The sequence below is a fragment of the Trachurus trachurus genome (assembly GCF_905171665.1).
Source record: "Trachurus trachurus genome assembly, chromosome: 19".
In the NCBI taxonomy this organism is placed as follows: Eukaryota; Metazoa; Chordata; class Actinopteri; order Carangiformes; family Carangidae; genus Trachurus; species Trachurus trachurus.
Window position 1 is genome coordinate 536,077 of NC_139913.1, and position 13,201 is coordinate 549,277.

Below are 13,201 nucleotides of genomic sequence, written 5' to 3' on the forward strand. Positions count from 1 at the left end.
CATTCTGATTGTCTGTGCTTTTTCAAATGTGAAATAAAGATTTTCATTGAAAAAAACAAAAAAAAAACAGCATTATTTAACACTTGAAGAGTTCATTTGCAAAAACAGATAAGTGCCATTTTGAAAAAACTGAGCTGAGGCTTTGTAATTATTCTTTGCATAGTGTTGTTTTCAATAAAACTTTATTTTATTTTTTTTAGATATGTCTGTTTTGTGGTTCTGTTACATCTCAGAGTCACTCAACTTTGGTTTGACTGATATCACCTTATGTAAATAAAAAATAAAAAATGAAGATTCTAGAATTTTATAAAAACGGAGTTATCTGCTTTTGCAAATGAACTCTTCACTTTACTTATATATTTTTTAAAAAGACTCTTATTTTGAAGGCTAAAGGCGGAAGTGTGGTGTCGCTCGGCTCGGATCGACTCGGCTCGGCTCGGCTCGGCTCCACTCGGCTCCTCTCGGCTCGGAGAGGTTTTCTCTCTCCGCCTGTCTGCGTCCAATCACGGCGTCTCCGCTGCTCATCGAGCCCAGCCGCCGTCTGACCGAACCTGGACCGAACCGAGCCGCCGTCCCCAGTCAGGACTACCGGACCGGACTGGAACCACTGGACCGGACCCACTGGACCGGAACCACCGACACCGACCCCGAGCCGCGGATGGTTCTGTGTGCGGGCGGCGGAGCTGGAGCCCGGGGCCGCGACGGCGCCTCGGACTGACCCGGAAAACAGCTCCCTCGGCCGGGCTGCTGTCTACTAGCAGGCCGCCTAGCCTCCGGAGCTCCGGAGCTCGCAGCCTGCTGGCGCCGCGGAGGACCGGTACCGCGGTCGGCTCTACCCGTCCGGACCGGTTCGGACCTGTTTGGACCTGTTTGTGTGTTGTTGTTCGTCCCTGGAGGATTTTTATTGAACAGTAAAGTTTAAAACTGTGGCGCTCTGGAGCTGCAGGGAACGTTAGCTCCGGGCTAGCTGCTAGCTGCTAGCTCCCGTTAGCTCCGGTAGCCAGGCAGCGGAGGCTGCGGAGCTCCGGGCCGGGGGAGGGGAGGAGGGCTGCGGTGTGTTTCACCTCATCTCGCCGCCACGGAGGCCCGGAGGATGGCCGCGCTCATCAAGGAGATCGTGAGCCGGAACAAGAGACGATACCAGGAGGACGGGTTCGACCTGGACCTGACCTGTATCCTGCTGCTAGCCGTTAGCTGCTAGCTGTTGGCTGTTAGCCGTTAGCTGTTAGCTTCTGGTGCTGCGTTCAAGAACAACTCGGAAACTCTGAATTCATGTCAACAGTCCCATCTGTTTCTAGTGTCTGTGCTAAGCTAGGCTAACAGTCCCATCTGTTTCTAGTGTCTGTGCTAAGCTAGGCTAACAGTCCCATCTGTTTCTAGTGTCTGTGCTAAGCTAGGCTAACAGTCCCATCTGTATCTAGTGTCTGTGCTGTGCTAAGCTAGGCTAACAGCCCCATCTGTTTCTAGTCTCTGTGCTAAGCTAGGCTAACAGTCCTATCTGTTTCTAGTCTCTGTGCTAAGCTAGGCTGACAGTCCCATCTGTATCTAGTGTCTGTGCTGTGCTAAGCTAGGCTAACAGCCCCATCTGTTTCTAGTCTCTGTGCTAAGCTAGGCTAACAGTCCCATCTGTTTCGAGTGTCTGTGCTGTGCTAAGCTAGGCTAACAGTCCCATCTGTTTCTAGTGTCTGTGCTGTGCTAAGCTAGGCTAACAGTCCCATCTGTATCTAGTGTCTGTGCTGTGCTAAGCTAGGCTAACAATCCCATCTGTTTCTAGTGTCTGTGCTGTGCTAAGCTAGGCTAACAGTCCCATCTGTTTCTAGTGTCTGTGCTGTGCTAAGCTAGGCTAACAGTCCCATCTGTATCTAGTGTCTGTGCTGTGCTAAGCTAGGCTAACAATCCCATCTGTTTCTAGTGTCTGTGCTGTGCTAAGCTAGGCCAACAGTCCCATCTGTATCTAGCCTCTGTGCTAAGCTAGGCTAACAGTCCCATCTGTTTCTGGTGTCTGTGCTAAGCTAGGCTAACAGTCCCATCTGTTTCTGGTGTCTGTGCTAAGCTAGGCTAACAGTCCCATCTGTTTCTAGTGTCTGTGCTAAGCTAGGCTAACAGTCCCACCTGTTTCTAGTGTCTTTGCTAAGCTAGGCTAACAGTCCCATCTGTTTCTAGTGTCTGTGCTAAGCTAGGCTAACAGTCCCATCTGTTTCTAGTGTCTTTGCTAAGCTAGGCTAACAGTCCCATCTGTTTCTGGTGTCTGTGCTAAGCTAGGCTAACAGTCCCATCTGTTTCTAGTGTCTGTGCTAAGCTAGGCTAACAGTCCCATCTGTTTCTAGTGTCTGTGCTAAGCTAGGCTAACAGTCCCATCTGTTTCTAGTGTCTTTGCTAAGCTAGGCTAACAGTCCCATCTGTTTCTGGTGTCTGTGCTAAGCTAGGCTAACAGTCCCATCTGTTTCTAGTGTCTTTGCTAAGCTAGGCTAACAGTCCCATCTGTTTCTGGTGTCTGTGCTAAGCTAGGCTAACAGTCCCATCTGTTTCTAGTGTCTTTGCTAAGCTAGGCTAACAGTCCCATCTGTTTCTAGTGTCTTTGCTAAGCTAGGCTAACAGTCCCATCTGTTTCTAGTGTCTGTGCTAAGCTAGGCTAAATGAACAGGTGTTGTTATTGATCCGTATTGAGTATCGATCACCTGTTGATCCTTAACGGCCGATCAGACATTTACCCCAACATCATCGCCATGGGCTTCCCCGCGGAGCGACTGGAGGGCGTCTACAGAAACAACATCGATGATGTCGTCAGGTAAGACGGCGCTCTGCTTGACCTCTGACCTTTGACCCCTGCAGGTCAGAGGCCACATGGTTCAGCTGTGACCTTTGACCTCTGTCCCCGTCAGGTTCCTGGACTCGAAGCACAAGAACCACTACAAGATCTACAACCTGTGAGTCCTGAACCACCGCTGTGTGTGTGTGTGTGTGTGTGTGTGTGTGTGTGTGACCATGTTTCCATAGCAACGAGGGTCACGACTCTGATCTAAAGATGAAGGACGAACGTTCTTCTGTTTTATGTTTAGTACAAAATGAATGGAAACACTTTAAATCACAACAAAACAACTGGATGCATCAATGTGATCACAGAACAGCTGATGACGTCATAACGCTCAGCTTTCTGTTGGGATGGAAACGCTCCTGAACCGACGTTATTCACATTAACTCTTTCACGACCGCACTAATCCGCTCCGGACCGCATGTTTGTTTACCTTTTTCCTCACGTGGAAGTGAACTCTGTACATCACCTAGAAACAAACGGTTTTCACGTGGTTGAAGAGCGACTTTACAACGTGCTCCTCGAAGAAACGGCGAACGGTTTTTCCGTCGTTTCGTTCGTGAGTACGAAGGAGAAGAAAGAAGAGAGCTGGGTTTCTCCAAAAACGGAGCTCCCGCTCTAGTTTCAGAAAGAAAAAAAAAGCACTTTTGTGTCCAGTGGCAATCGGCTCATTTTACCGCTACTCTGCAGTGTGACGTGTCTCCCAAATCATTTCAGGTCTGAAACGTTTGTAACAGCACCGGGAAAAGTCGCTAGATTTGTCGCTAGTCGCTTTTGACAAAAAAAAGTCGCCAAGAGGGTTTGGAAAGTCGCCAGATTTAGTGAGAAAGTCGCAACACTGGAGATTCAAGGAGACCGATTACTCAAACAAAACCAAGATCACACAGTTTATAAAAACATTATGTTTTGATTGTAGTTTAAAACAGTTTTACACATCAGAGGAACCATGTTCACACACAGGGACCTCACAGTGTCTAGTTAACTCGTCAACGGTCGTGAAAGAGTTAACACGTTTATTGATCTTCAGGTAGTTGGATCGACAGGTGGATGGAAACATGGTGTGTGTGTGTGTGTGTGTGTGTGTGTGTGTGTGTGTGTGTGTGTGTGTGTGTGTGTGTGTGTGTGTGTGTGTGTGTGTGTGTGTGTGTGTGTGTGTGTGTGTGTGTGTGTGTTGTCATGGATACAGAGTGAAGCTGTCTGGTGCTAACTGAACATCTGTCCACAGATGTGCTGAGCGACACTACGACACGTCGAAGTTCAACTGTCAAGGTGAGTCCAGCAGCAGCAGCGTTGTCACGGCGTTGTCAGCGTTGATTGATTGATTGATTGATTGATTGATTGATTGATCGATTGATAGAACGGACCCCAGGAAGAATAGCCGATGCTGCTGCAGGTGCTAATGGGGATCCTAATAAAGAAAAGAAAGAAAGAACGATAGAACGATGGATAGATAGATATAACTTTATTCATCCCGAGGGAGATTCTTCTGCCAGGATGCTCCAAAGGGAAAAGTGCAAGGAAGGAAGATAAATAGGATAGAAAGAGGAAGTATATGATAATATATCTCCTACAATGTCTAAAACAATAGAATAAAAGCTACAAGTGCAAAGGCAGCAGCCTAGACACAGGTTAAATACTGAGCTACATCATTTAAAATGATATAACACAATGCAGCAGCGCCAAAACAGAATGTAAAAATGTAAAAATGAGGAATCCATCTGTTAAAAGAAACGTTTCTATATCATTAATCTTATTATCCAGTGGCCCAGTACCCGTTTGAGGACCACAACCCCCCGCAGCTGGAGCTGATCCGTCCGTTCTGCGAGGACTTGGACCAGTGGCTGAGCGAGGACGAGCAGCACGTCGCCGCCATCCACTGCAAGGCGGGAAAGGGCCGCACCGGCGTCATGATCTGTGCCTACCTGCTGCACCGACACAAGTTCAAGGAGGCACAGGAGGCGCTGGAGTTCTACGGAGAGGTCCGCACGCACGACAAGAAGGTCAGATCAACGTCCACCCGGGGCTCTGGGGTTAAGGTCCAGAGTTTCAGGACTCATCTTTATCACAGAACATAATAAATAATCACATTATCACAGAGTTATCACGGTGGATTTACTGTACGAGGTTCCTGAAACAAACGCTGCTCTTAACAGCCGGATTGAAAATCTTCAGAAAGGTTAAAATCGCCTCAAGCAAAGACTGAGCTTTTCATAACACTTTTCCCCTTTAAGTCCCGTTGTGTGGTTATAGAGGTATTCTGCAAAGTAAGCCGGAGCGTTAAGAGTTAAATCTCTCTCTTTCTTCTGCTGTGTTCATTCATGTTTTACAAAAGGTTTAACCTGAACCCGACCTAACAACAAGAACATCCCATCACATCCATGCAGGCGCAGTAGTATACTATGTGTGAAGGTGCGTTCAGGAACCGTTTGACTTGAGAGTGTGTGTGTGTGTGTATGCAGGGCGTGACCATCCCCAGCCAGCGGCGCTACGTGGTCTACTACAGCTTCCTGCTGAGGAACCAGCTGCAGTACAAACCTGTCGCTCTGCTCTTCCACAAGATGCTGTTTGAGACCATTCCCATGTTCACCGGAGGAACCTGCAGTGAGTTATACACACACACACACAGAGACACACACACACACACACACACACACACACACACACACACACACACACACACACACACACACACACACACACACACACACACACACACACACACACACACACACACACTCACTCTCTCTCTAGGGATGTCACAATGAAACACCACGGTCACTTCACCGTAACGATTCCTCCAAACCGTCACTACAACACTTTTCCTAAAGTGTCCTTTAGGAAGGAAGAGAGAGAGAAAGAGGGAGGGAGGGAAAGAGAAAGAAAGATGGAGGGAGGGAGGGAGGGAGGGGACAGATCAGGTCAATTGGGTCAAAAAGGAAGAAAGAAGTAAGGACAAATGGAAGGAAGGAAGGAAGGAATGGAAAAGGGAAGGATGGAGGAAGGGAAAGAAGGAAGGGAGGAAGGGGAAAATGATTGTGGAAAGAAGGAAGGATGTAGGAAGGGAAGACAACAGGAGGTTAAGTGATATTCTGTTTGGGTTATTGTAGTTTCTAATGGTTTATCTATAGAGGATGTTATATATATTAACCCTTTACCTCTGGTCTCAGACCCCCAGTTCGTGGTCTACCAGCTGTAGTTTCTAATGGTTTATCTATAGAGGATGTTATATATCTATATATTAACCCTTTAACTCTGGTCTCAGACCCCCAGTTTGTCGTCTACCAGCTGTAGTTTCTAACAGTATACATGTAGAGGATGTACATATTAATATATATATATATATATATATATATATTAACCCTTTACCTCTGGTCTCAGACCCTCAGTTCATGGTCTACCAGCTGAAGTTTCTAATGGTTTATCTATAGAGGATGTTATATATTAATATATATATATATATATATATATATATATATATATATATATATATATATATATATATATATATATATATATATATATATATATATATATATATATATATTAACCCTTTACCTCTGGTCTCAGACCCCCAGTTCATGGTCTACCAGCTGTAGTTTCTAATGGTTTATCTATAGAGGATGTTATATATATATTATATCTATATATTAACCCTTTAACTCTGGTCTCAGACCCCCAGTTCGTCGTCTACCAGCTGTAGTTTCTAATGGTTTATCTATAGAGGATGTTATATATATTAACCCTTTAACTCTGGTCTCAGACCCCCAGTTCGTGGTCTACCAGCTGAAGGTGAAGATCCACACATCGAACCCGGCCCACACGCGGAGAGAAGACAAGCTGATGCTGTTTGAGTTCCCTCAGCCGCTTCCTGTCTGTGGAGACATCAAGGTGGAGTTCTTCCACAAGCAGAACAAGATGATGAAGAAGGTGAGGAAGACTCCTCTTTTATTTAGCATTGAAAATACAAACTCAATGAGGACAACAACAACAACAACAACAACAACAATACAGATGAAAAACAGGCACGGTGTAGATGTAAACATAACAGTAGAGGAATCATGAAACAAAAAGGTAAATAATAAATAAATCAAGTCAAATAAATAAAGCACAATTTCCCAGGCAGACACGTTCAACATAAACACAGAGCAGCAAAACATAAGTTATATTTAAATAAAGTTTAGAAAAGAAGGAGATGAGAAATATTTAGACTTAATTTTGTTGCATACTTGTTGTTTGTCTTTTTAAGGGATGAAAAGAATAACTTGAACTCATTAATGAAACAAGAAAAGGAAGGTTTAGAGTTCCTCTGTTTTGCACAATGGATATGATATTTACCCAATAACAACATATATACATATATAATAACAGTAATAGTGTGAGAAACAGACACGGTGAGATGATCTAAATAAAAGACAATATCATATAATTTAAGAGGCAATACATCTTTAATTTTTAAAGCAATCCAATTATATACAGTATGTCACACCAAAAAAGAAAAAACATATGCTCTAGTGTTTCATCTTCTTCATTACAGAACGCACATTTATCCACCTCATAACCAAATCTTTTCTTAAAGGGATAGTTCACCCAAGTTGCAAGAAGTTTCATAGTCCTCCTCTTGAGCTTCTCTGAGTTACAGGGGGTCTCGGCGTAGCAGTGCATGTCCATATGACGGTTGTGAATGGATACCAACTGTCTTCGTAACAAAAAAGACACACCAAAAAAACATCCAAATAAAACATCCTCTTCCCAGTTCGTCCAAATTTGATGAACTGGGAAGAGGATGTTTTATTTGGATGTTTTTACGCCGAGACCCCGCTGTAACTCAGAGAAGCCACGGAGGACTTTCAATTTTGGGTGAACTATTCCTTTAAGAAATGGGATACACTGGATACATTTAGTTTATAACTTTAAAGTGTGTTTCTTTAACTTAAGGTGAAATAGGCCATTTGATAAAAGGTTAGGAAGACTCCTGCTGGTGGTGATGATGTCACAGGGGGGCGGGGCTAACGGAGCTAACGACGCTAACGGGGCTAACAGCGCTAACAGCGTTTCTTCTCGTGTCCTCAGGAGAAGATGTTCCACTTCTGGATCAACACCTTCTTCATCCCGGGTCCGGAGGAGAACCAGGACAAGCTGGAGAACGGGAGCGCCGGCACGACGCCGCGGGACAACGCCGCCGCCACCGCCACGGCCACGGCCCTGGTCGCCATGGAGAGGACGCAGCAGAGCCTGATGATGACGTCCATGATGCTGGGAGGAGGAGGAGGAGGAGGAGGAGGAGAAGCTGCAGACAGAGACTTCCTCATCCTCACACTCATCAAAGGAGATCTGGACAAGGCCAACAAGGACAAGGCCAACAAGAACTTCTCCCCCAACTTCAAGGTACAACGCCGCTGCTAGCCGCTACCGCTAGCCGCTAACCGCTAGCCGCCATCTTGGTTTAACCTTCAGGCTTTACCTCACAGCGTTCATACGTTGGTTTTGTTTATTTTTAAGTATATTTTGGGGCTTTTTCATGCCTTTATTAGATAGTACAGTCGAGACAGACAGGAAATGGGGAGGCAGAGGGATGACCTTCAGTCTTTACCTCACAGCGTTCGTACGTTTGGAAAAAACACGTAAAAGTCATGCAACACGAGGAAGGGGGAAAAAAGGATTGTGGAAAGAAATAAGGGGGGAAGGAAAGAAAGAAAGATGGAGGAAGGGAACGGATTAGGTCAATGAAGGAAGCAGAAGGATGGACAAAGGGAAAGAAGGAAGGATGTAGGATGTATGCAACACTTTTGATGAGATTTAAAGGGACAACCAGGAGTTTGTATTTGGTTCTAAAGGAGTCTCATATTAATGTGGATGAATCTACGTTACCACTTGTTAATGGGCCCATCTAGATAAATACATCGTTTTGTCTCTGTAGTTATTTTGATATTCTTATTAGTGGTCGACTCGCCCAGTATTTCCTAGTTTCGGTTTCCCGGACGCTGCCTGGCGGGTCATGGGAATAACGCGGCCGGATCGCTAGTTGGCATCGTTTATGGTGGGAACTACGGCGGTATCTGATCATCTTCCAACCTCTGACTTCCATTCTTCATCAATGAAAACATTCTTGGAAAATGTTTTAGCTTTCATCCGTCTTGCACCGGTCCAAGAATTCCACCGTGTGCGCTGAGGCTCATGGGAAATGTAGTAAAAACACTTTGCTTTCCAAAACTCCTGGTTGTCCCTTTAAAGAGAGAGAGTAAATACGACACAAATACACACAAACTCTGCCGGTGGCGCAAATTAAATTGAAGTTGTTAAAATCTGAATCTACTCTCATGAATATATATTAGTATCAGAGTATAATCTCTATAAAATAAAATCCGTTTGGTTTTGGTAGCCTTATAATTCTTCTTTTATATCTACATTTACCACCCTGAACGTCACAACGCACAACGTTGATCTGCGTTGTTGTGGAAGACTTTCAGATGTTCTCATGTTTAAAGGGATAGTTCAACATTTAGTCAAACTGGCCCATCACCATAATCCCTATAGTCATAGCAGTAGGTTCGTTACCTTTAATTGTCGGTGCAAGCTGTTTTTAGAACGGCGGAGCAGAGCCGTGAACTGCTCAGAGCTACGCTACGGAGGCTCATTATGGGATTTCTTGGTTTCCCTCATCAAACTCATCAAATACACAATCCAACAACTCCACAACGCTCTGGTGGACAAGTTGTGACCTGCACATTCACCACGCTATGAGATAATAACACAATGTTACCACACAGAGTTGTTTTAGAGGGAAATACAGAGACTGTTGATGAAAAACTGTCCCTGAAGGCAACGTGCATCAGTGGTTTTACATGAATTTTAACTGTGTGTGTGTGTGTGTGTGTGTGTGTGTGTGTGTGCGCTGCAGGTGAAGCTGTTCTTCACTAAGACGGTGGAGGAGGGGGAGAACTGCGACGCCAGCAGCACGTCGGCCTCGGTCACGCCGGACGTCAGCGACAACGAGCCGGACCACTACCGCTACTCGGACACCACGGACTCGGACCCGGAGAACGAGCCGTTCGAAGACGACCGCCACGACCAGATCACTAAAGTCTGACACACACACACACACACACACACACACACACACACACACACACACACACACACACACACACACACACACACACACAGGTGTATACGTGTGTGTCTATATGTACAGAGACAAACACACACAGTATATATATGTCAACACACACACACAGAGGACGGGACTCGAACCCTGGACCCTCGCTGATCTGTGGACTCTGAGGTGGAGCAGCTCGGATCGGAACATAAGCCCCGCCCCCTCGCCCCCCCCCCCCCCCCCCCCCCCCCCCTCCTCCAACCCTCTGCACGGTGCACACACCTGGACAATCACACGGATGAATGGACAGACGGAGGTGAAAGGGTTAAAACTCGGAGGTTAAAGGGTTAAAAGACTGAGACACGCCCCCCTCCTCTGGCCCCGCCCCCTCGCCCATCTGGCCCCGCCCCCTCGTCCCTCTGGCCCCGCCCCCTTCCCCGTAGGAAACGCTACGCAGAACAACTTCCTGTTTGTTTCCACCTTCAGTTCTGTCTGTGACGGCCAATCAGAGTCGACGCTCGTCTCTGTGTCTCTGTGTGATGATGTCACTCAGTCTCTCTATGACATCATCAAACCAGGACAGTGATGATGTCACCTGCCAATCAAATCAAAACAAATCCGTTGATCTGTTTTTATCAAATTTGATCGTGTGTCATATTTAGTCGGTTTAATCTGGTTCATGACTCCTCCCACTGGCGCTGTGCGATACGCTGGGATCTCTAGTTATTGATAATAACTTAAAATTATTGATAATTTTTTTAAAACTAATTATTATTATACTTTTTAAAATATGATTTAAAACGACACAGTCTTAAAGCAGCAGTAAGGTGAATGTTTGTGTTAATCTAAGTCTTAAATAGTTGTATCTTCCGACAGCAATCACTTCTATAGAGTGTTTGGTCTGAAACACGGGTCTGTCAGTCACTCTGCTCTGCTCTGAGCCCAGGAGAAAACTTTCCTTGTATCCTACAACCTTTATCCAATGAGGAGAGAGAACGGCATAAAGGGGCAGTCCTCTCTGTGTGTGCAGCCAAGGGATGCGCCTGAATGTGGTGACGTAGGGACGAGGGCGGGGACTGCTAACTCCATCTGCTGACAGGAAGTTAGACAAAACCACCGGATCACTTACTGAAGCTTTAAATCAACAGCATCTTTACTTTCACTTTCTCGAATATAAATCGAGTTTAAATTAAATTCAGCGTATAAAAGCATCAGAGCGTCTTGATTGACGGGTCGTCGCCAGAAAGTTGTGATGTCATAATGAGGTCACGGTGGACAGCGGTGGTTAGCGGTTAGAGCTGCGACTAACGATTATTTTCATTATCGATTAATCTGTTGATTATTTAAATTATTAATCGATTAGTTGTTTGGTCAATAAAATATTTAAAAAAAAGTCTAAAAACATCAGTCAGTGTTTCTAAAACCACCAGACGACATCGTCCTCAAATGTCTTGTTTTGTCCACAAACCAAAGAGACTCAGTTTATTGTCATAAAGGAACAAAGAAACCAGAAATATTCACATTGAAGAAGCTGAAATCAGAGAATTCTGCTTTTTATTTTCTTAAAAAAAAACTACTCAAACCGATTATTAGATGATCAAAAGAGTTGATGATTAATATATAATAATATAATCGATTATTGTTGGATTAATTGATTAATTGTTGCAGCTGTATTAGCGGTAGCATCAGAGCTAACGCAGAACTCCACACGTTAAAGCTACGATAGAAACGATGGAGCGCTGCGGTCGATGTCCTCCTATCGCACAGCGCTGGTGACATCACAGAACTAGTGACATCACAGAGCTAGTGACATCACAGAATCTGGAGTGACATCACAGAGTCTGGAGTGACATCACAGAATCTGGAGTGACATCACAGAGACGAGCGACGACCGGATGTTTGAATGTGACGACGAAGAGAAGAAACGGTTTGTTCTCCACCTGTCAGTCACCTGTTGGCCCCGCCCACAGACTCAGACAGCTGTGGACAGATGTTTCTCCTCCTTCTCCTCCTCTGACTCCGTCTCAGTTTTGCACAGAGGTCTCTCTCTCTCTCTCTCTCTCTCTCTCTTCAATCAGTTGCTACGGTTACAGAGGTCTCTCTCTCTCTCTCTCTCTCTTCAATCAGTTGCTACGGTTACAGAAACATATTTTTGTTATAATCTTGTATCATTAAGCTCCACGTGTTGTAACCTCCTCCTCCTCCAGCCTTCTCTCTTCTCTTCTCTTCTCTCACGCCGACCCCTGACGATGATGTCACCGCGTCACCGTGGCGACAGGCCGGAGACTCAGACAGGGGAACGTCAGGGCGGTCGGTTCTGGTTCTGGTTCTGGTTCTGGTCCCGGTTCACGTCGTCAGACATCGACTGCAGTCGCTCGTTCACTCGGTTTTACACACACACATGTTATTTTAAACGTGTGTGTGTGTCTCGTGTGTAGACGCAACTGACAAATATTTAGGCTATCCACCTTTTTCCCGAACGTTAAAAACGCCGGTGGAATTTTATGTTTACGTTTCCATGGTTTCGGTAGTCGCAGTAAATGCATGGATTTCGGATGAAAATCTGTAAAACTCATGGATCATCACAGCAGCTTGTAACAGGATGTCACACAGACTGACATCATCCGTGTTAAAAGCCAGCGTTAATAGATCCATGATGCGTTTACCGTAACTATGACAACGACTGGAAACCATGTAAACGTAAACGTACAATTCCACCACCAAACCAGCAAAACTGGCTTTCGGTTTTGACCATAGATGACGCTCAGAAACTTGTGGATAGACGGACAAACAACAACTTAAAGGATCATTGGGCAGAATTAATGATTAATGAGAACGGTAGATAGATAGACAGGTCTAGTTGGGCTTTTAACAGGGTTTGCTGGCGGTTCAGAACTATTGATATAACATGAAGTGTCGCCACTCTGTTATATCAATTGCTCTGCCGCGGTTGCCCTCTTCATGTATCCATCCCATAGACTGTAAAGATCCATTCGAAGGCAGTCGGCGAAATCCACCCCCTGAATTGCAGCGCATTTTGCAGCACAGACCCCGTTCAAGGCAATGGAGAGATACGCGGGTGGGCTCCTTCTTTTTGGTTTCGAACACTTCCTCAACCAATATTATTTAAAAAACATAAAACACATGTGTATTTTCTCACAAATCCTGCCCTATGATCCTTTAATTAATCATCATTTTATTTATTTTATTTTGAAAATTGACCGGATTCTCTCTCCTTTTCTGAGCCCGACTTCCTGTCTGGTCCGATCTGGTCTTAGACTTCAGGTGCAGGT

General features: G+C 45.2%; 1 protein-coding gene across 1 annotated transcript; it reads left to right on the forward strand.

The window, feature by feature from the left end:
* Positions 1-496: 496 nt before the first annotated feature.
* ptenb (phosphatase and tensin homolog B) lies at positions 497-10,919 on the forward strand. Its single transcript, XM_083993724.1, has 9 exons — positions 497-1,172; positions 2,704-2,788; positions 2,883-2,927; positions 4,038-4,081; positions 4,574-4,812; positions 5,272-5,413; positions 6,573-6,739; positions 7,883-8,197; positions 9,711-10,919. Exons 1-9 carry the CDS (start codon positions 1,094-1,096, stop codon positions 9,897-9,899), a joined length of 1,305 nt encoding a protein of 434 aa, XP_083849850.1. The 5' UTR covers positions 497-1,093; the 3' UTR covers positions 9,900-10,919.
* The last annotated feature ends 2,282 nt before the right edge of the window (positions 10,920-13,201 follow it).